The following is a 21897-nucleotide window of genomic DNA, read 5'->3' as shown; positions in this document are numbered from 1 at the left end:
CTTTAGTCGCAGCCTTGACATTTAATACACGACCGGGGTCCAGTCCTGTCTCCAGCGCAACTCCAGGAAGCCTGGCTTAATGGGAAAAGAGGCGCTTTCTGAAGACGGCAGGCGGCCAGCTGCCCCGCGGAGAGAAGCCACCACCGGCTGCAACATTCAGGGAGTTCGAGCCTGCGGTGACCGAGGGACCGCTAAGCGAGGCTGGAGGGAGCGGGGCGGACTAGGGGACGGCGCCGCGAATTCCCCGGGACGGAGGGCGCGCGCTGCAGCGGAGAGAGGCACCCGGCGCGAGGAGCGTCCCTCGCGGCGCGCGGCAAGAGCGGTGTCTTTGGGAGCGCTTTGTCCCGGGCGTGAAGCGGAGGGCCGGCTTATGAAGCCGGCCGACTTGCAGAGGCGGGGAGAGGGGCAGGAGAAGGAGGGAGGCGGTGACCTCAGAGTCGGATAAGGTAGGAGACAGCGGTACAAACTGCGGTTTCCCCACTTTTTGGGGAGAAAGGCAAGAGCATAAACGGCGCAGTCCGCCGGGGGAAGTCTGTCCCTCCTCTTTCGTTTGCTTGCTGCGCCCAGCAGCCCGGCCGGTGGGGGACCATGCAGAGGTCGCCTCTGGAGAAGGCGAACGTTTTCTCCAGACTGTTTTTCAGGTGAGCCGCCGGCCCGCACGTGCTGCTGGTGGGGTGGGTGCCCGGGCGAGTGGGAGGGAGGGAGAGAAACGCAAACAAGCGAAAGCGGATATTCGGGAGCGAGAGCGCGAGGCTGAGCTCTGAGCGCCTGCTGGAGGTTGAAGTTTGCGCCTTTAAGTCGGGACGTCCTTTCAGGGGTTGGGAGGATCGTGGGAGAGGCGAGCCTCGGGACAGCGCTTCTTTTACGGGGAAAAGTGTGCTCTTGTGGTTCTCCTCCTCCTCGCTGTAAATTATTCATAACCATCCTCTAGCCCGAGGGTGTTAATGACTAGACTCAAGCAGCAAAGTTGGCGGGGAGGCCCGCTCCCGTCCCTCCTGCTTGGCGAGCAGGGAAGCCCAGCGCGGGCTTCTCTCGCGCAAATGCCATCGCGCAGCGCTGCCTGAGATGCCGGTAATTAGTCCTGAAAACCCTTCGCAAAGGGAAAGGGAAATGCAGGGCTGTTCCCAGAGGAGGAGGAGGAGGAGGAGGAGGAGGAGGAGGAGGAGGAGGAGAAGGGCCCCCCCGCCGCCCGCCCGCCCGCCTGCCCGCCTGCCTGCCTACTCTCCTTTCTTCCTTTGTACGCTTCTGTCCCCCGCGCTGGTCACAGAGCGCTCCTTTGTAATGCCCGCCGACGCCTCCTCATCTCAGATGCGAGGCTCATAAATTTCGTCCCGAAGCCCGGGAAATCGATTTAGAGTAGATTACTCCAGTAACTTTTGGCAGGCAAGAGAAAAAGAGCGAGCGAAAACTCTTCCTGAGGATGATTTGCTCGGAAAGCAGGATTTACAGGCAACTGCGTGGTTAAGTGCCTAACAATCTCCAGAGAGAAGCGGGCAATATCCTCTAGGAGGTACTGCTAAGCCTTTAAAAACGTGAGCTCAAAGTATTTCACCATTGAACAAGCACCTAACGAAGAATTATGTAATAACAATTATTAACTAATGTGTATTAATAATTACCATATTATTTCTCATTAATAATATGCTAGCTTCTATTACAGCTGTCTTCTAGCATAAAGCTGAAGGTGGAGTGTTTGGGTTTCTCAGATAATTTAAGCCTTAACTAAAATCAGATCCGCTGAGTTTTATCAAGACCATAACCATCAGAGAGGGAGAGACAGTGTGGTCTAGGGGTTAAGCTGTTGGACTGTCACTGGGGAAACCTGCTTTCTAACTGACTGTCATTCTTGGAAATTCACTGGATTACTATGGGGCAGTCACTCTCTTTAGCCCAACCTATATCACGTGTTTATTAAAGAAATAGTGTGAAGCAGTATGTATATCATTTAAGTTCCTGAATGAAAAGCCAGGATAGAAATGTAACAAATAAATGAAAAAAACATTGGACCGTGCATTATTGAAGATCTTACATGGAATTACCCTCTTTAGTCTTCCGTGCCTGTTGTTTCAGAGCCAAAGCACACTGAACAGACTATGTTTTATGATAGGGAAGTTACCTGACTCTTTTCATCTGTATGATTGAGAAAGAGAGAAACCTGCCATTTTCATTCATCCAAAGAAATGGATTCAGAATGGGCAAAACACATTGTCCACTATGCATATTGCCTTGTTAATTTAAGAGTTGATGGCCACAAGGTGTGGGGTTTGCATACATTGTTTTAAAACAGAATTGGACAAACTCATGAAGAATGCAGTAAGGCTATGACAGCTATATATACTACATTCTGTATTCGAGATAATATGTTATTTAAGAAAAAAAATTGCCTTTAAAAGCTGCTTAAAAGCTTCATGAAAAGAATGATGCTAGGTTAGATGAGGCTCTGATTTGCAAAATGGGGCTCTTCTTGTGTTCAAATAATTTTTAGCCATTTTTCAGCTCCAAATTATCATTCCCAGGTAACTTTTTCTCTCTCCTTTGCATGTATGTGTAGAGACAAAGAAGGCTACACATTGCTTTATTTTGGTCTGCTAATGAATATCTGGTCTATCCACAGAGACCAGGTTAAAGGTAGGGATTTTCTGTAGGTGGAAATAATGCCAAGGTACAAGCAGTACCATAAGGGCACATTTACATGATAACTTTATTAAATCAACTATCATCTCTAATTCCATACTCACAAAATTAGGATCTCTACACTACATGGATACAATGAAAGGAAGGGATAATTGATCTGCTTGCCTTTGTTTTATGAACAAATTAAATATAGCTAAAATATGTTCCTGAGTAATATGCATATTTTGGAACTTAGTTTAAGATGGAGAGTATTTAACTGTCTCCTACATCTTGAAAGTCAATGGAAACAGGATGGAAGAATGGTGTTCATTTGGTCTGAATACATAGCAGGTATGCTGCAATATCTTTAGGGCAAACATGAGGAACACGTGTTAATGTGACTTTAGTAAATTTCCATTTTTGACCAATATATGAATTCGGATCCAGCTTTCAACATTTGCACTTCTTCATATTCTGAGTTTCATCTCTCCTGCGGAATAAGGATTTTTAAAATGCATAATTAGGAGATGTACATGCAAAGTGTGCAGTAAAAGTAACATACAAAAGTGTATTATATTAGGGGGCATTACTTGCACAAAATGCATACATTTAGCCAAATTTGTAAGGGAAATGAGAATGAATTTTGTGATTACTTTAGAAAAGAATTGACTCTGATGCAGAAATCAGAAGACTGGAAAAATGGGAAAATAAAATTGATTTTTTTCCCTCTTTGTTTCACAAGAGTTGGTGCAGTCTTAACTAATTCATCATTATGAAATGATGAACCCTTTTAATCCATTTGCTTACTCAGTGTATGTGTTTATGTGCACAATTCCACTATATAATATAGGATACTAATACAAGGGCTCCTCTGAAAAAGGTGTATGGCAAAGCAAGCTCTCTCTGGAATGATGAATTCCTTCCCATGTGAGGACCACAGGGCATGCTTCTTCTAAGACAGAAGTGGACCATCCATGGGCCAAGTGCGCCAGCCCCATTCCCCATTCCCCATTTGTGATTCTCAGAGCAGTCTCAGGTCATGCCACCAAAATTTATCAACAGAACTACAGATTTTGACAGCACAATTTTGGGGGGTTGCTGAAGGGTACCATATAAGTGAGATTTACCTTAAGGTTTATCATTCTTTTTGTACCCCCAATCTCCCAAGGTCTGAAAAATTAGTCTTTCCTGCTGGTGATGTCATCATATTATTCAACCACTTCCTGCAGAACTCAGGTTTTTTATACATGCATAGGAACACACATAGAGCTGTAGGCAGAAAAAAAAAAATGCTCATCACATTTTAGGAAGACCTCTAATTCTCCAGAGCAGATTTTTATGAGATGAAAATAAAGTAGGAGTGGCAATCTGCAGCCCTTGATCTAAATTCACATAGTCTTTGGCCCAAATTCAAAAGCTAAATGCAAGAGAGCAGTTAAGATTGTTGTGTCACCTGTCCCTTCACTGCAATGTGCACTTGAGAAAGAGAAAAAGAAGAGTATCAGAAGGAAAAGGAGTAGTATCAGAAGGAAAAAAAAAAAGAAAGATGGTGCCAGAACAATAATATGTGTCTCCCCCACGTATGGCTCTGATCTGCCCACTGCTTGTTTCACTCTATCTGCTGTTGAGGCCCTCAACAGATTATCCCTGAAGGAATGTGGCTATCATCAGAAAAATGATTGGTCACCATATGATGCAAAAGTCCTGTTTCTGACACACAGGTCCATTCTGTTTATAGGTCAGGAGATAACAACACAGCTATTGTTCTTCATATGCAAATTTATACTGGTTTAATTACTGATTGTTTGTTGTTGTTCAGTCGTTAAGTCATGTCCGACTCTTCGTGACCCCATGAACCATATTGCACCAGGCCTTCCTGTCCTTCACTGCCTCCCTGAGTTTGCTCAGTTTCATGCTCAACTGATTGTTTGAGTAACATCCAGTTTGTCATCACTTCACATCTCTGGTTCATACCTTATCTCTTCTCTAGAATTGTCAGCCAATAGGCAATATAATTATAATTGGCAATAAATAAATAATAGAGGAGTACTTACTTGGCATTTACTTCTGAGTAGTATATATTTATAGGAAGGGGCTATAAATATTTTCATTGATCCCTTAAGCAGTAAAACAGATCGGTTAACAGCATTTCCTGGATAACAATACTCTAGACTACAAACCTCACCTACATTGTTGTAGGCCAGGTGGTCTAAATCATGAACACTCTTTCCATAAGACAGGCTGAACCTAATAGATGAAATATGTTTACAGTCTACAATTCCTCTTTTGTTAACTTTATTTTTAGTATGCAAACAATTAATAAAACATGTAAACATTAAAAGAGTACAAATAATGAATGTACGTAATAAACCTTATATTATGTGTGGCTTGATTGTTTTCATATATACATGATTTCTTATTTTTAAAAATTGCAACCTAATATATGACATACCAAATTCTTTTACAATATTATCCTGAAATTCCACCTCTTTCATAATCATTAGCAATTTGGTGATAACAATATTAACATCTAGGTTGTAGCCAACTATCTTCATTTTTATCCTTGATTCACAACTTGGACCTGCTAAGATTGGGCAATGCAGAATTCTAGCCCAAACTCCCCATTCTCTGTGCAGTTTTTCTTGTTTACATTAAACAAGCTTTTTTCCGTCACAGAAGGGCTATGGGTTAAGCTGGATACAACCAGTCTTATGTATGACAGACTAAACCAGTATGAAGCCTTGGTTGTACGAGAGAGAACAAATCTGTCTGTTGGAATATTTCCTTCCCTATCTCAACTTGTGAATTGTTACTGGAAAATGAAAATGGCAGGAGAACTCTTGATTTCACACTGTTACTTGCAAGCATGTTTTGGGGATTTCTTGTTAAAGGAGTATTATTTTAGAACATACTCATGTAATAATTTTTAAAAACTCTGGTTTCAAAACATAGTAGTTTAATAGTATGTTGGGTAATTTCCAAATTAATAATTATGAATTTAAAATTAATGTTTAACTAATAGCTATTTAATTTTATGCATAATCTTCTTTGAACTCCATGGACTGGAACTAGAACATACTTAACAAAGTTATTGGGATTTAAATTCATAATATAATTTTGCATTGATTCAAATGAGATCAATATATGATTAAACTGGTGTTTCCTTCTGCCATACCATGGTATTTATGTAAAGCAACGAAGCGTTCTTCTTCCTCCATTTTTAGTAAATTAAACAATAGAATTAAATTAAGTTCCATTGACCTTTGCAGATCTATCTATCTATCCATCCATCCATCCATCCATCCATCCATCCATCCATCTATCTCTTCCTCAGTGCCATACAATATTAATAGTTTATTATTACAATAATACAGAATTTGAAGAAATATATTAATTCAAATGCCTAGAAACAGTGTTTAGAACTTAAGGAACCAACCTTGCATAGAATAAAAAAAATACTTTAAATTCTTTAACATTTCTAGATGACTTAGCAGCCAGATGCCTGGAATTTCTTTGCCAGCCCTTTAATTGCATTATTTTGGGGTGGTCAGTTACAGAAGGTATGTTATGTAGGATGTGATAATCATCTTGAACAGGTTACGTGTTTTTTTAAGTTTCCCCATTTTAATTTCTCCAAAACTTTGACTGAAGATAAAAACCTAGGTTTTTCTCCTTCATATGTTTTACCCATCATAACTTACCTTAGGATATTTACACAGTGTAAGATCCTACTGCAATAATTTCACCAATAAATTATTAGTGAAATAATTTATTCACAAAATAATAAAATCATCAGGAAACTAATGGATGAGTGTTTACTGTAAGATTATTGTGACAAATAAACTAGATTTATTTATCTTTGACAAAGCCAATGTTAGTCCCCCATTGGAAAGCTACACTTAAGGCAGTTGTTTGCAGCATTAGTACTATCAGAACTGGCAGCAAAAATCCACAAGACTATTATTGGGAGGCAATCTGCTCCCATTTCCACCCTTAAACATCCTAAAGAATCCTAACTTAAAGGACTGATCCAGTAATCACCAGGAGGCATTTTATGACTGCATAACACTGGGTTCTGGATTGCAACCCCCATGTAATGCAGCATGTTGAAGGTTATTCATGGACTACTCAAAACCATATTCCAAAATATGTAAGATTTTGATTGCAAGATTTCCAGGGATAAATTTAACAATCATTGTTGGGGTCTTAGCAGCAAGCTAATTACAGTACTCTGCTTTTGCTTGTGGAACTGGGAACAGAATCTCTCTGATGTTCTTTTTTTTAAAGTTATATTATAAAAAATGCAGATGTTTGAAGATGTTACTGTATATATGGAATCAGACTATTTGCTCATTTGCTTTTGGGGTGGAGGCTTCTGGCTTTGGGTTTGGAATTGGCCTTTAAGACATCCACATTTACTCTATTAAGGCTCAGGTGAAGACCTTTTCACATTTCAAAGCTCCTTGAAGTGTCCACTTGGGGTCACTGATTTGGAGGTGAAGAACGAGTGCTATTATTCCTCTATGACAATTTTTCTTTAATCTTTGTGCATGGGAAAAAGAACAGCATATGTGCCAAAGAGAGGCACCAATAGAAGCCTTACTTTTCTCTATGCATAAAGAGCATGAAGAGATTTGAAGGAAAAGGTCCAGTCCAGAGCATCATATACTGTATTTCCTGGTATTCTGAATAGAACTATCATATTTAAACTGCAAACATTTGGACAGGCACTAGATGTCAGCAAACAGGTAGAACTTTCTGTTTCTTTTGCTGCCATCTAGTGATCATCTCACATCTTGAAGCCCAGTTATAGTAGCCTTAATCTTGGAAATTAACAGAATCTTTCAAGTCTGAAAGTGCATCTCTCCCCCCTCGCCTTTACAGTCAAGAAACTAGGAAAGGTCCCTTCTGAGACTTTGCCACACCCTCATTGCTTATGTGGGATAAGCTGCCTCTTATCTGACTATTGTCTAGTCTGTGGCTCTTCCTCCTGTCTCCCAGTCATTCTCCCATACCATTACACCATATGCCTACAAAGTAGGCATTCTCCCTTTGAATGATAGGCCCTCACATCTGTAGCCAACAAATACATGTGCTAAGAAATGAACAAGGATATAGAAAGAATGTAAAGCTGTTTGATCTGAAACATGGATATTCCTCCAAGATACCTATCTATATAATTTTATAAACAGAGAGATGGTCTTTCACTAGAAGATATTTGCATTGGATTATTCCTCTATAACACAGTGCAAACAATTGGCAGCTCTGGAGGTAAAAACAATACTTGTGGTTAAGTGCTGTGAGAATATCATGTATATACAAGCTCTGTGGAAGTTTACCTGTTATTATTACTCTTCACACTGAGCATGTTTTGCTCCTGGAAAAACAAATGACAACTCTAGCATTTTAGTATTATAATATACTCATCCTCATATATTAGTTTAGCTTATACAATCTTTGGTATTTCATTACTATAGGAAAGTAACATTTTGCTTTAAAAAAAAAACCCTATGTAATATGCGTACAGCTTTGAATATACTGAACACTGACAAAATAAAGATGCCAATATGTTCTTTCTAGGCTTCCTTATTGAATGATGCTCATTAAAATTGCTATTAGGGTCATGGAATTCCAAGTGAAACACTCACGATTCCTTCCTATATTATTCCTATATTATTATAACTGAAAGTTTTCACTGACAACACAATTTTTGTTAAGAATCCAAACGCTAAGAAAATATTGTTTACTTGATTTTACTTTCCAGTGCTTATTGCTCAAAGTAGTTGCTTGTACAACCGTTTAGTTTAATTATTAAATTTAGTAACCATTGCAAAACATTATATTAGCATTGAGAATCTTAAGGAAGTAAGTGTTGAGAGGTGGTAAGGATGCTGGTAGCCAGAACTTTGAATAATAATTCCTGTTCTCCGGTATAGAAATAGTTGGCTAGCGAATCCTTTTCATAGAATCTTACATAATTGAAAAGAATTGAAATGCCATCTGTTTCAATCCATCACCTGCAATCCATCTTGTAACCTTTCAGAGAACATCGTGTCTCAACCCTGACCATTCTGTGCCACAAGCCGAGAGTAGGTTTACTACTCGCTGAACATAGTCACTAGATTTAAGTCATTTAAGGGAACAGCATCTGCCATAACCCCTTGTGGCAAGGGAAAATTAGATAGTTGACTTTTTTTTTTTTTTGGATCTGAAATGTTCACAGAGGCAAAAAAATGCTCATTGAAGCAAAACTGAGTAAAATGGTCAAATTGAGAGGGTAGGTTATATAGAAAGGTAATGGAATAATGTTGGACCTGGACTTACTACATTGCAGAATAAAGGACACAGGAATGCAACTTTATTTGCATATAGTATCTGCATGTGATTTTCTACTGATCCATAATTTGAAATATATTGAACTTGGAGATGACACTAGGAAAAAACCTAATTCAATGTGAGGTTAGAGTGAGGCCAGTAAAATTTACAATCTGTGCAAGTCATTCTGATCATGTGTTAATACCTATGCAAATGCTCGGGAGTCACTGAGATTCATAACTTTGTCATTTGATCCAATTAATCCAGTGAAAATTTGACTTAGAGACATTGAGACAAGATTCACACCTTGTGATTAACCACAGTGTGATCTGTTTGTTTGGATCTGGCTTGTATATTATGTGAACCCAACTGTTGTGGTTTTGTAAACCATGTTTTATAGTTTACCAAGTTTAAGATGCCAGATGGGTGATAAACCTTTTGTGATCAATCTTAAATGATCTCAAAGAGTTCAGCAAGGTTGGATTTTGCTAGTGCTTGGATGAGAGACAAGCAGGAAATCCCAGGCCTATAGACTAGGCTGGGAAGTAAAATTAATAAATATCATGAAGGAGCACAGTAACAAAACACTTCAGCATTGTTGCTAAGAGAATTGCATGGAATGTGTCTATGAAGTTACAGGGAGTCAAGCTGGATTCAGAGGAGACTCAAGCTGTGTGAATCTAGCCAATTCTGACTTTTGCAACAAATCTTAGTTCAAACAAATCTGATTTAGCATGATGCATAAATGGTTTAGCACGAAGCCCCCCCCCCATGGACCAATTTATCCCTACCAATTCACTGTATTGAACCGTTTTTCTTGCTCACCCACAACAGCTCTTATTATGCTTGAAACATGACAATGTCTTAAGCATCTATTAATAAAAGAACCTTCATGGATTTTTACCTGCAGTAAATGGATGATAATAGCATCATTTTAAAAGGATGTCTTGCTGAGCACTGTAGGGCAGCTCTTATCTGAAGAAGCTTGATATAAACAATTTCAAGGAATTTAGTCACCTGTCTTTCTCTATAGCTCATATTATGTCTGTAATTAGTCCTGTATGTTACATTGACCAACCTAGATTGAAACAAATTACATATGTGAATTCTGGATTTGGGAATGACTGTATTATCATTTAAGATATTTAAAACTCCATCCATGTAAATATAATTCTCCTGCACATGCTTTTAGGTGGCCTGTGGTTGATCAAGCCTTGCCCCAAAATAAATATTACAGCATGATAGAATTAAATGCTTACAGCCATTGCACTTAACTATGATTTCACATAGTTTAAAAAGTTGATGGTGGCCTAATTTAGAAAGTTATCTGCGAGAGAGCAGTCCAGACTTCTGGTAAAAGCTATTTATGCCATCCTTGCAGACTGCTTCTTGAGCAGGAAAAAGAGAAACATATCAGAAACAGGAAAAAGAGAGTGCTTCGCGATGATGCGTATCCCTATCTACTTTTGGGTTGGCTCACACACTGATTTTTTCAGCTCTGCCTGCTGTGAGGACTCCAACAGATAACCTCACAGGGAATGCAGCTGTTGATAGAAAAATAATTAGGCACTCTTTCTGCAAAAGAAAGCATAGACAGAAACTCTCTACCTATGCTGAAACTTTTTCATCCCATTTCTAAGCTGATATAATCTTAGGTCTCCCGTATCCTCATGATCCTCTGCAGGTTCCCTAGAGCTGCGCTGAGAGCACTTTTGAAGCATTTTCTTTGGAGATGTGGCATAAGCATTTGATGAAAATTCTTGACTTATCTCACCTCCTGAGTCCTTGGATTTCCCTCATGTTGCCTGAAATCAGAAGTGCTGTGAGAGATGTGTATGCCATCTGTTTCCACAGTCAGTTCTCCCCCTTCCTTGCACAGTGCAAGAAAACACAGTCAGGAAATGAGGAAGATGGCGGTTCAGGCCACTAGTTGGAATATTGATTTTCCTGTTCTTCCTTTGGTTAATCTGATAGGCTTTCCTTCCTCCCCTTTTTTCATTTCCTGAAGATCCAGAGTAGACACAAGGACTCTCATACATTGGTGCAAACATGCAGCAGACATTTCAGCTGATGGCTATGTAGGAATGTGCTTGTTCTTTTTTAGAATGTTACATTATAGTGTATAATATAGGAGTTATATTCTAACGCTAATCAATGAACCAGTGTTACTTGGCTCGGAAGTTCTGTCTTTTGCTTTTCCACAGCAGGTTTTGGAATAAAGTAATGTACTTGAAAAGTTTAGTTGCTGGAAATAAGATCTGGGAAATGATAATGACGATAGTTGTTCTGGCACATGCAGTAGTATGTGTGTTAGCTTGCTTGTGCTGAACTTGCTAGGAGACAGTGATATCTTGAGAAACACCCAGTGCTGCTGTTACTTAGGAGATGGTAGTTGTTCTAAAATAACCTTGATGAGCCTTACAGTTCTGATATGCTGCAAAGGAAGCCTTTATTTTCACCTGTGGCATGAATTGTATAGATTTGGGAATATCACTGCTGGGAGATGGTCAATCTTTCTTCATGGACATCAATATATGGAGCAAGTAGCAGGTCTGTAAAATTCAGCTTACGCTAGTTTTTACCACCTGACATATTCCAGACGTATTTGAAATGTAATTCCCAGAATTCTGAGAAGTTCAGTTCCAGCACATAACCAGGCACCATGTTTAGGAAAGTTGTTCTAAAGTGTGAGTATAGTGTTAGAACACTCTAGTGATAGAACTACATAATTTCAAGCACAGATAAGCGAGTTTCCTCAAGAAGGACAAAGGTTGTTGTAACTACTCAGCATATTTTTTTCAACTACTGTTGTGGAACACTTCATAGAAATACTTCAAGCCTTTGCCAAGGATCAAATTCCATGATCAATATGGGGCACAATAATATTGGCACACCTATTTCTCTTCCAAGCATATTTGCCAACCTTAGGAAAAAGGAAGCTAGATGGCTGGATATATTATTGTCAGTACTCTCAATTTCTGATATTCACATCAAGTTTATTGCTTAGCTGATTATTGGAACATTATAACCCTACATGGGGTAGGTAGGAAGAAATTGTTCCTGATGAGAGCTGTAGAAGTCTTGAGACAACTTCACAGAAAAAAGAAAGCGTTCTATACTTCCATTTACTGATATAGGATAAAAGTTGAGAAAAGTTAGAACAAACAGATCCAAAGACAATGATTAAGGGAGGAAATGTTTAAAAGGGAAAAAAGTTATAAAGCAAATAAAAGAAGAATTAAGACAATACCCCATCTACGTGGAAGCTTGTATCATTCTTATGAAGAGTATTTAGTTACTAAGCAGTGAAAAGAAGAGGTGGAACTTGTTTTCCTTCTTTTACCTGTATAATACTCTTGTTCCTTCTGAGCTCTCTGAGTATGTATGTGCCCACAATAACATCCCTAGTATTGTCAAGAGACTGACAGCAGCAAAACGTCTCAGGAAAGACATCCTTTAAATGCCAGCCATATACTACTGAAATCATATACTACTTCAATGCAATAAATTCAATTTGTCTACCACTTCACCCCTATTCTTCCTCATAGATTTTATTTTATTCCTTATTCCAAGATCCTTTAAATGGACCTTGAAGACCTGGCTTTTCCCCTAGGCTCTGGATAGACTGGAATATATATCTGCCTGAATGATATTGTATTACCATGCTGGAGTGTGTTGGTTCCCTGGTTATAGGTATCTTTTATCTGTTTTATTGTATTAGGTTTTGTTTTTAACTTGTATACTTCCCAGCATTATTGTGAAGTGGGTGGCTATATAAATTTGTCAAATAAATCAAATATAAATATGGATTTGCTTTTGGTACAAGGTCTAAGAACCAGAAATTGATACATGTAATTAGAATGAAATTCATTATGATGTCAAGAATCTGTATAGTAGATTTCTGACAGTCTTGTACCATCACATTACAAAACAATGTGCATTAGTGAATTTCTTCTTTATGTTATTTTTATTGTGGCTTATTCACATATATACATCATAGCTGTATATATGTGAATAAGCTGAATTTTAATTCAGTTTCTGAGACTAGAAGCTAATTGTGTCAGTGGAATTTTCCTCCAATTAGGTATGGTATGTATTAGGAATGGGTACGTTATGACTGAATTCTGGTGGGACCACAAGGTTTAAAACCTCTTGTCACAATGCCAAGTTCTTAATCCAGTTCTTCTGTCCTCCCAACTCTGAATATCTGTAGAAGAAAAATTAATGATAGGAAATAAACTGTAACATATATATTACAGATGCTTCTATGCTTCAGTCATTCCAACTCTGCTGAGACACTTGATGTAGCCCAGGGGGTAGCTAAGGCATTATCTCTGTCAACCTTCATAGATCCTACAAATTTAAATGATGTGTGTGTGTGTGTGTGTGTGTGTGTGTGTGTATTCAGCTGACCTTGGCTGACCTTGAAAAAATTAAACTGGATTGGACTTGGTTAGTAGTCAGTTGAGAGATCACCAGGAAATCCCAGGACTATAGACTAGACTGGTAAATCAGAGAAACACCCTGGAAGAAGTCAGTGGCATATCACTTACATATTGTTTTGAAGAAGGAATAAGCTTGACTAAGTTAAGCCTTTACTGTACATAGGAGAGTCCAGCAGTTATGTAGAATCTTCTGTTTTATTTTGGGGCCACTTTACTGTACCCTAAAATGTTAACCACCCAAAATCGCTATTAGAGAGAATTGTAGGTTAAATTATTGCTTTGCAGTTGATTCCAACAAATCACATTGCATATTAAGAGAAGAAAGAAAAGATCATATTAATAATTAGCATTGCATTCTTCATTAATTGCAGAATAGTTTGTTAAAGGAGTGTGTAGTATAAAGATATACTGTTGAAAGTGCCTTTGAGTGATACAGTACAGTAATTCCTACTTATTTTGTTATGTCCATAAAGATAAATCTAATTATTAAAGTGCTCCTTAGGAACTTCTATGAATGAAGTTAATGAGAGAATTCTATGGAATGCCTGCTTTGTAGGGAAAAAAAAATCTGACCCATCTTTGTATGGTATGGTGTAATCATGCCACATTCTTTTCTTGATGTGCAAAGTGGTTTCGTGGGGTTTTTTTGTGTGTGATTTTTTTTAAACAGAAAATGTCATTTTGAATTTGTGGAATTGCACCCACACCCAGTCACTAAATTCCCTTAGTTACCACTAGTTCCTGGTGTCAGTTCTGGAGTTGAATTTAAACCTTATGGAGTGGATCCAAATTCCAGTGTTAGGTTTTTCAAGCTAATGACTATGAATTTCGGAGATTCACAAATTCCACCTTGCTTTGGTGTATATCCATCCCATACACTAATAGTTAACTTAGGTGAATCAAGATGGAGTGATTAGGAAAGCAAAGGAAAGTTCTGATGGGTTTGAGAAGGTCCAAAAATTTGCTGAAAAATAAGTAACAATAAGTTAGTGCAAATGAATGGGATAAATTTTTGGTGATGACAAAATCAGAATACCATTTGGGTGGAGAAGTGTAGCAAATGGAATATCATGAATATGACATGCTATGACTGGCTGAAATAGTGAATGGGAACATTCCACCCTAAAAGATTTTGGGCCAAGTCCAGCTTGCTATGTTATATTGGGTTAACCTGCACATTCCAGCTACTATGCTGTGATACCAGTGATTTATACAGCAAGAGTCTAAGTTACCATGAATGATATAACTTTGGTTATTTTATCTGAGTTAATAAACATTTAAAATGTTTTAAACTATCTATTACCTGACATTTAGCTATTTTTCCTTTCTATTCTCATGGTTACTTTTCTTTGCAATTTATTACACACATGGTACTTTTCAAGCGAAACACAAATCCAAAATATTGCAAAAGAACAACCTATTTTTATTCTATTCTCTTTACTTCTGTCTGACATATATTTTCAAGAATGAGGAATGCTGTTGTCCTTTAAATACTCGCAACCCTTTTGTGTGTAAACTTTTATGAGAAGAAATATACTTCCTAGGTGCTGTTTTTAAGGTTACAGTTACACTGTATACTGAAGAGTTTGGTTTTTGTATGGGGTTCATGATGAAAACAGGTTTTTAGGAATTTCAGAATAACCTATCCTGCATTGTTAAAATCAGAAAGGAGAAAGATAAAATCGTGGGATTCTATCTATCTATCTATCTATCTATCTATCTATCTATCTATCTATCTATCTATCTATCTATCTATCATCTATGTCTTCTGTCATTTTAAATCTCTCAGTATGGAAAGAGAAGAATTTGAAGGAAAATTCTAGCAATCCTACAGAAGGCCAATCAGAGTCTAGGGAAATTTGGGAGAATTGACTGATATTCAAAAGGATGGGTCTATATTTGTTCTTCCATGTGTAACAAAAGGAAAGAATTGTCCTTGGCTTGGTTAAAGAGAGGGCTGGCTTTTCACTGGATTTTTGGCTTAGATTTTGGTGTATAACATACTTTACTTTCTAGGGTTCAAAATAAGAAATTAGTTTCAGCAGAGTAAGTTCGGTGTTGCCTTCTCTTGTCTGGGCTTTTGGAATAGAAAAGCTGAGCATTCTATGGTGCCATTATTCTCTGGGCTTTGATGGTTATAGGTGCTCTCCTCTTCTGTAGGCAGCACAGTTTAATGAAACTCTCTGTCTAGTTTCACTTGCTGAAAAGGCTAGACTGGTTAAAGAATGAGACCCACTAAAGAACCCAGTGCCTATTTCCCTAGCCAGAATTTTCTGAATGCAGGATGCATATAAAGCCTTGCAAACAAAAATCCAGATGATGTAATGAGATCTTTACTTCAGTGCCTTTCCTGCCCAGGTGACATAAGGACAGCCTTCAAATTAGAAAGAAGACAGAGAACATATGGAAAAGCCATATGCCTGCATAAAAGTTGAGAAGAAGGCTAGCTGCTTGTCATGATTATTAATGAGGGTTGCCAAACTCACCACAGTGACCATGACAAATGGTAGTTTGTTGAACAGAGCATTACCCCTATGCAGCCATGGTTTTAAGTTTCCAAACTATCAGCCAAAATCAAATAATTTAGAGCCAAGGTTCCAGGGAGACATTTCCAAATTGTTGGTAGAAATTTGCTAGCCCAGGAATAGTGGTGCAGTGTAATACTGCACCTTATACCAATGGGAAAAAATTGTCTGTTAGAATGTAATAAGATCATTCAATGATCAGCTTATGTAAATAGAGATATGTACTGTATGTAGACTTCAAAGTGATGCATTGATTGCTGGAAGCATTGGTGCTGAAATATTGGAAAAGCTGGACAATCAGTTTGAGTTTGAGTCCTCCCAAACACTTTGGGGACTTCAAAGTCCTGGCCCAATCTAAACTTTTCCACATGTCTTGTAGGCTTCCACTGATCAGCAGGGTAAAACAGTGCATATTTCCTGAAATGACAAAGTCATAAAATAAAATATCCAAGTTAGAAAACTATCCCATTAAGTATCAAGATCTACTGGTAGGACTGGGGTGGAAGTCATTATAAAGTCATACTGAAACTGTCTCAGGTCTACTGGAAAATGAATCTGGAAAGCAAAAACAGGTTTTCTTGAGGACTGAAATCAAGAACTTGGATTACAAGATGGACAAGGAAGGAATCCACCCTATATTGACATAATCACATACACCCATTCCACATGCGTATTAGAACTTACTTTGGCATATAAAATTATTACCATTGGGAATGTCTTCGCCTTCAAAAAGATTACACATTGTGGCAACAAAGAAAGAAATAGAAGGAAAAAAAAACCCATTTGATGTACAAATAGTAGTTAACCTCAAACTCCTAATCCATTCCTAATGGAGAAAGAATTAATCCTTTCCTGATGTTTCGCTACATGTAGCAGCAGTAGTAATTTTTATTGAGTGTGTGCTTATAGCTCAGACCAGTTTAGGCAATGGGATGATGTTTATTTAAGATCCAGTTTTATTTCAGCAACAAACTGCGTACTTTGTTTATCTACAAATAATATGACTTGGATTGGTAAATAAACATAAATGTGTTCTTATCAAAACTGTGCAGCATTATTTCTCTTTAATTGAGTACAGTTTTGTTCAGAAATAAGTCCATGACAATGCCATATCTATAGTTATTCCTGCTCAAACTAGCAAAGGTAGGATAATGGGAGTGAACAAGGTGTGCCTGTGTGTGTGTGTGTGTGTGAGTGTAACTTCTCCTGATTAGACAGCCATGCAGACATGCAGTATATTATTTACATCACTGTAGCTATACAAAAGTAATATTAGATAAAATAGAGCACCAGTTGATTCAGAGAACAGTCTTTGAGATTCACACTGTCCTTTCCTGGAATTATGCAAGAGTCACCTCCCTTATGTAGTCATTCTATTTTCTTCCTACTGGCAAAATGCCTAGTTACATTTTTAATAAATAAAAATAAAAATGTAGACAATAGCACTTTATTGGAAACAGTTTCCCCAAAATATGATATGAAATAGGCTGGGAGGATTTATAACCATTCTAACATACTGCTGAAATGTCTTAGTCGTATGAGTAAAATCAGAATCATTCAGGAGGTACTGCATTGCAACATTTCTGTTTTGCGTTACTTCTTTATCTTTTTCTTATCAGTGGCAAATGAGGTAAATGTTCAGTGTTTTCTTATATGAAAGATAAGATTGCATTTGTGAAGAGGAGGGACTGATACATGTTTTTAACAACCTGAAGTTTTTTTCACAGTACCATTCAGAAGGACCAGCTTGCACATTTTGGACTGTTTTTCTGGGGCAAGCTTTCTCAACAGTGCATTCCCCAAGTGGGTAGGGATTGCAAGCCACAGAATTTCCACCCACTATAGCATTTGGCATAATAGGACGGTGCCAGATTCAGAAAGACGTTTCTGAATGTAAGAGATAAATACAATAAATTTTAGCAGTAGGTTAATTTCTGTCCTCAACTCTTTTTACAAAGTACAAAACTCTATGTATCCTTGTGCAAGAAAAATGTTTTCACTCATACAGTATTTGTATACTAGAAACCAAATAATTTATTTTAACCATGTCTATAAGAAAACTTTTTGTAATAATGCATTCAACACATTGCATTTCTTAAATTCTTGAGCAACATTTTAGGCATTGCAAATTATTAAGGTTGGTGTCCTTCTCTTGAACCTGGAGTTGATCAGGTGCAAATGTGATAATCTGAATTGGTACTATTAAGGTCCTTCACATGTTCTGAAAGGCCAATATGACATTCAAGAAGAGTTCTCCCTTCCAATTAGGTGTGGAACAGTGTCTGGAATATTGGGAAAGGTTGGTGAACATGGCCTCTTAATTAATTTGTTATGTTGCCATCTGAGATGCTCTTTCTGATGCAAATCAGGCTTCAAAGAGAATTATATTATAAGGTTATTATAACCTATTCCATGGGGAATAGATACATTAAATCTTATTTACTCATCCCCTGCAGCCTCTGGCTTCCGTTTATATTTTTAAAATCCAGAGTTGGGTAATGAACCCCTACCTGCTTCTCTACTCAACTTTGGAAGAGAAGCACATTAATAGAAATTAAAGCCATGTTTAGTTTAGCCCAAAGTTATCTTCTTAAAAGTATGGCTGTTAATCTTTGCAATTCTTTTTATATATAAATGGAAATAAAGTCAGATTGTTATAAGTTAATAACAGTTTATTGTGGACCAGATTAACATAGAAAAGGTTTAATTTTGAGAAGGGCCAGGGTCAGCTGCTTGTTTACAGTATAATTCTGTGCAGTAGTTATACTGAGATAAGGATACCACATTAAAAATCAACATTTCCATATTGACATTCAGGTTCCAGGTGTGTATGGATGTATTTGTGCCGCAATTTAATATTTCACTGATGCAGGTAAAGATCCAAAGAATCATGTACCTTTTTCTGAAGCAGATAGTTTGAAAATCCCATGGTATCAACTGTGGAACTGAAGGGACTTCATACCGGCAGTCTAAAAGGGAAAAAGTAGAAATTCTGTTGTTATGCCCAAGGGTTTTGGTGTACTCAAAGTATCTGAGTAAGAATTGTAAGGCCAACCAGGAAGTCCTGGAAATTGTTTCCTCATGGCATTTCCATTCTAGCAAATGAGATCAGGCTCAAACAATCTAAGCTGCACAAAATAGTTTAGGGACAATATGTTCACCGTGTTTACTTTAGTCACATATTTATTTATAAAAATTGTGTGGTAAACAGTGAGGATATATTATAAATCATGCTTTATAAATGTTTATAGAATAGTTTAACCAACATTGATCCAAATCAGTGTTTCTCAACCTTGGCAACTTTAAGAGATGTGTTCTTCAACTCCCAGAATTCCCCAGCCAGCATGGCTGGCTGGGGAATTCTGGGAGTTGAAGTCCACCTCTCTTAAAGTTGCCAAGGTTGAGAAACACTGATCCAAATAATGCTTTTAGACGGATCCAAGATCTTGGATGTGTTCAGTGCCATTTTAAGTTTCTTTTTTTTTTCCCCGTACCTTTTCACAGATTTAAAAATTCACCTGGTTTTGAAAGTATGCATGTCATATGAGATAAGCAACTGTTGTTTTAAAATTTGTAGGTTCCCCTTGAATACTTGGAACAAGTTATGCCAGATTTGTTCTGGATCGTAATTTTTATTTATTAATTATGCCAGTTTGTGTGACTGTGCACTTACTATGTGATTATGGTAGCAGGAGCTAAAAGAAAAAATAGAAAACTAAAAGCGTACCTATAATGCATATATTAAACATCTAGATTAATTTTAAAATGCTTTTATTATTTATTAGATGGACAAAGCCTATTTTGAGAAAGGGTTACAGACAGCGCCTGGAATTATCAGACATTTATCAAATCCCTGCTGCAGATTCTGCAGATAATCTTTCTGAAAAATTAGAAAGGTATGTATTAACATAATTCTATATATCTGGAAGCGAATAAATGTAAAGGTATTTATTTACTAATTATTTTTTTTATCTTACTCTTTCTCTTGAGCATTCTGCATGGTATATGTTAATGGTCTCTTCTCATTTCATTCTCAGAAACATAATCCTGTGAAGGTTGTTGGGTTGAACAAGAATAACTGATCCAGTGTTCCTCAATAAGCTCTGGGGCTGAGTGGTGATTGGAAACTGGCTCTCCTCAGTTCAGGTCCAAGGCCCTGTCTGCTTCTACTTTTAATACAAATTGCATTGTAGTCACCCAGCATGATAAACCCTTTGTGTGTATGTGTGTGTGTGCATGCGCACACACACCTTCAAGTCAGTCTTGATTGGACTGTCTGGAGAAGTCCCTGTAGTTTTCTTGCCAAGGTTTTCCAGAAGTGGTTTGCCATTGCCTACTTCCTAGGGCTGAGAGGGACTGGCCCAAGGTCACCCAGCTGGTTTTGTGCCTAAAGAGGGATTAGAGCACAGTCTCCCACCTGATGCCTTAACCACTATGCCAAACTGACTCTCTACAATATAATCTCAGGCATATATTCAAAAGTAAATCCTAGCTTGCTCAGACATTCATACTTGGATTGCAGTATTAGTTCTTCAACATAATTATTTTCATGTACATAATCCAGAAATTTCTTTGAAAATAGCCTTCTTCCCCATTATGTGTGTAAGTCATTTGGAAATTGAAAGGCTCTTAGGTGCTCAACCCAATGAAAAGCTTTTTAACAAACCTATTATACCTTCAAAACTTCAATTTATATAGGATAACACTTTTGAAACCATAATGAAAATAATGAGACTGAACCACATTTCCCTCCAGATTCTATGATAAATAAATCTCTACTAATTTTCAAGTAAGCTATCATTGAACAGCTGGATTCACTCATTGCCCTGAGCCATTTAGTGATTTTGTTCATGGTTAGTAGGTTATATGAACCAAACCTTGTGATTTATAAGCCATGGTTACATGGATAAACATTATGTATAAGTTATGAAAAATGTGATCTATTCAGGAAACCTTGGTTTAAGGAAACCAAGGCATAGTACAATGTGTGAACCCAGATAGTATCATTGTGGAAGTTCTGCTTTTCCCTCAGCTAATTTCTGGCATTGTAATGGAACTCTCAGATACCTTCTTTTTTAAATTCTTGAATAGTAAAAGGTCTAACTTAAATATATTGAATGAATCCAGTTGAAATCATGCTGAATGTGTATTAATGAGTCCCATTAATTTTTCTGGCATGTCTAATCCAATGGAGATTACATACTTTTACATCCTCTTACATACCTTTATGAACATTTCTTAATGAGCCAAAAGGGTTTTGTTATCCATAAGGTCTTTAAGCATTGATTTATGAGTGGAAAATTCTGTAGAACACTGAAATATTTCATTTCTCTCTAGACCACGTCAAGTCTCCTCCAGAACCATGCCATTTTAATCCCATGTTTGAATACCCAAACCATTTCTGGTTTGGAGGATTTACTTCCAGAAACCATTGAATCATCTGTGAAATAGCATGGACTAGGAGGACATTTGGCATGGTCCAGAGAGAATTTATTTTATTCCTAGATCACTGAATTTTGCACATCCATATTAAATGTGTATAATTCTTATAATAGCGTACAAAATATCTAATATTTAAAATCCCCATATTATATATGTTAATAAATATATATTTATTTGTGGGAAGGGGAATTAGTGACCCAAGAGTCCTTGTAGCTCCAAAATTGTTTTGTAGCCTTTGAACCTCTGCTGTCAAATGTTGGTGTATATTTGCTAAAACTTGCCAATCCTTTTTATCACAATTGTGAAGTGGGAAAGTTTAAAACAATGAAATAGGTTCAATGAAATTTTAAAGGCAAAGAAACTTCCAAAATCTTTTAAAAACAGTTTAGAAAACAAATTTGGTATATACCCAAGAACCAGATTAGACCATATGAAAAAGGAACCAAATTGCAAGAGTAAATCTAAGTTCAGTATGTCTGACTTCTTTAATTCTAAACCAAAATAAGTTGAGATCAGAGTCCAAAATTAGTTTTATATATGACATGACTTTGGCATAA

At 37.5% G+C, this 21897-nt stretch overlaps 1 protein-coding gene across 1 annotated transcript in view; it reads left to right on the top strand.

Annotated features, from left to right (window-relative positions):
* Window positions 1-459: 459 nt before the first annotated feature.
* The window catches only part of CFTR (CF transmembrane conductance regulator), a 97779-nt gene continuing 76341 nt past the window's right edge, over window positions 460-21897 (top strand). The window contains exons 1-2 of the mRNA XM_007422922.4: window positions 460-641; window positions 19684-19794. Of these exons, the coding sequence (XP_007422984.2) occupies window positions 589-641; window positions 19684-19794 (164 nt within the window). The 5' untranslated portion in view covers window positions 460-588. The remainder of the gene's footprint in view (window positions 642-19683; window positions 19795-21897) is intronic.

The sequence above is a fragment of the Python bivittatus genome, unplaced genomic scaffold (assembly GCF_059951505.1).
Source record: "Python bivittatus isolate LINGU-HERP-01145 unplaced genomic scaffold, Pbiv_v1 ctg000330_np1212, whole genome shotgun sequence".
In the NCBI taxonomy this organism is placed as follows: domain Eukaryota; kingdom Metazoa; phylum Chordata; class Lepidosauria; order Squamata; family Pythonidae; genus Python; species Python bivittatus.
This window is presented reverse-complemented; position numbering and strand designations above follow the sequence as displayed.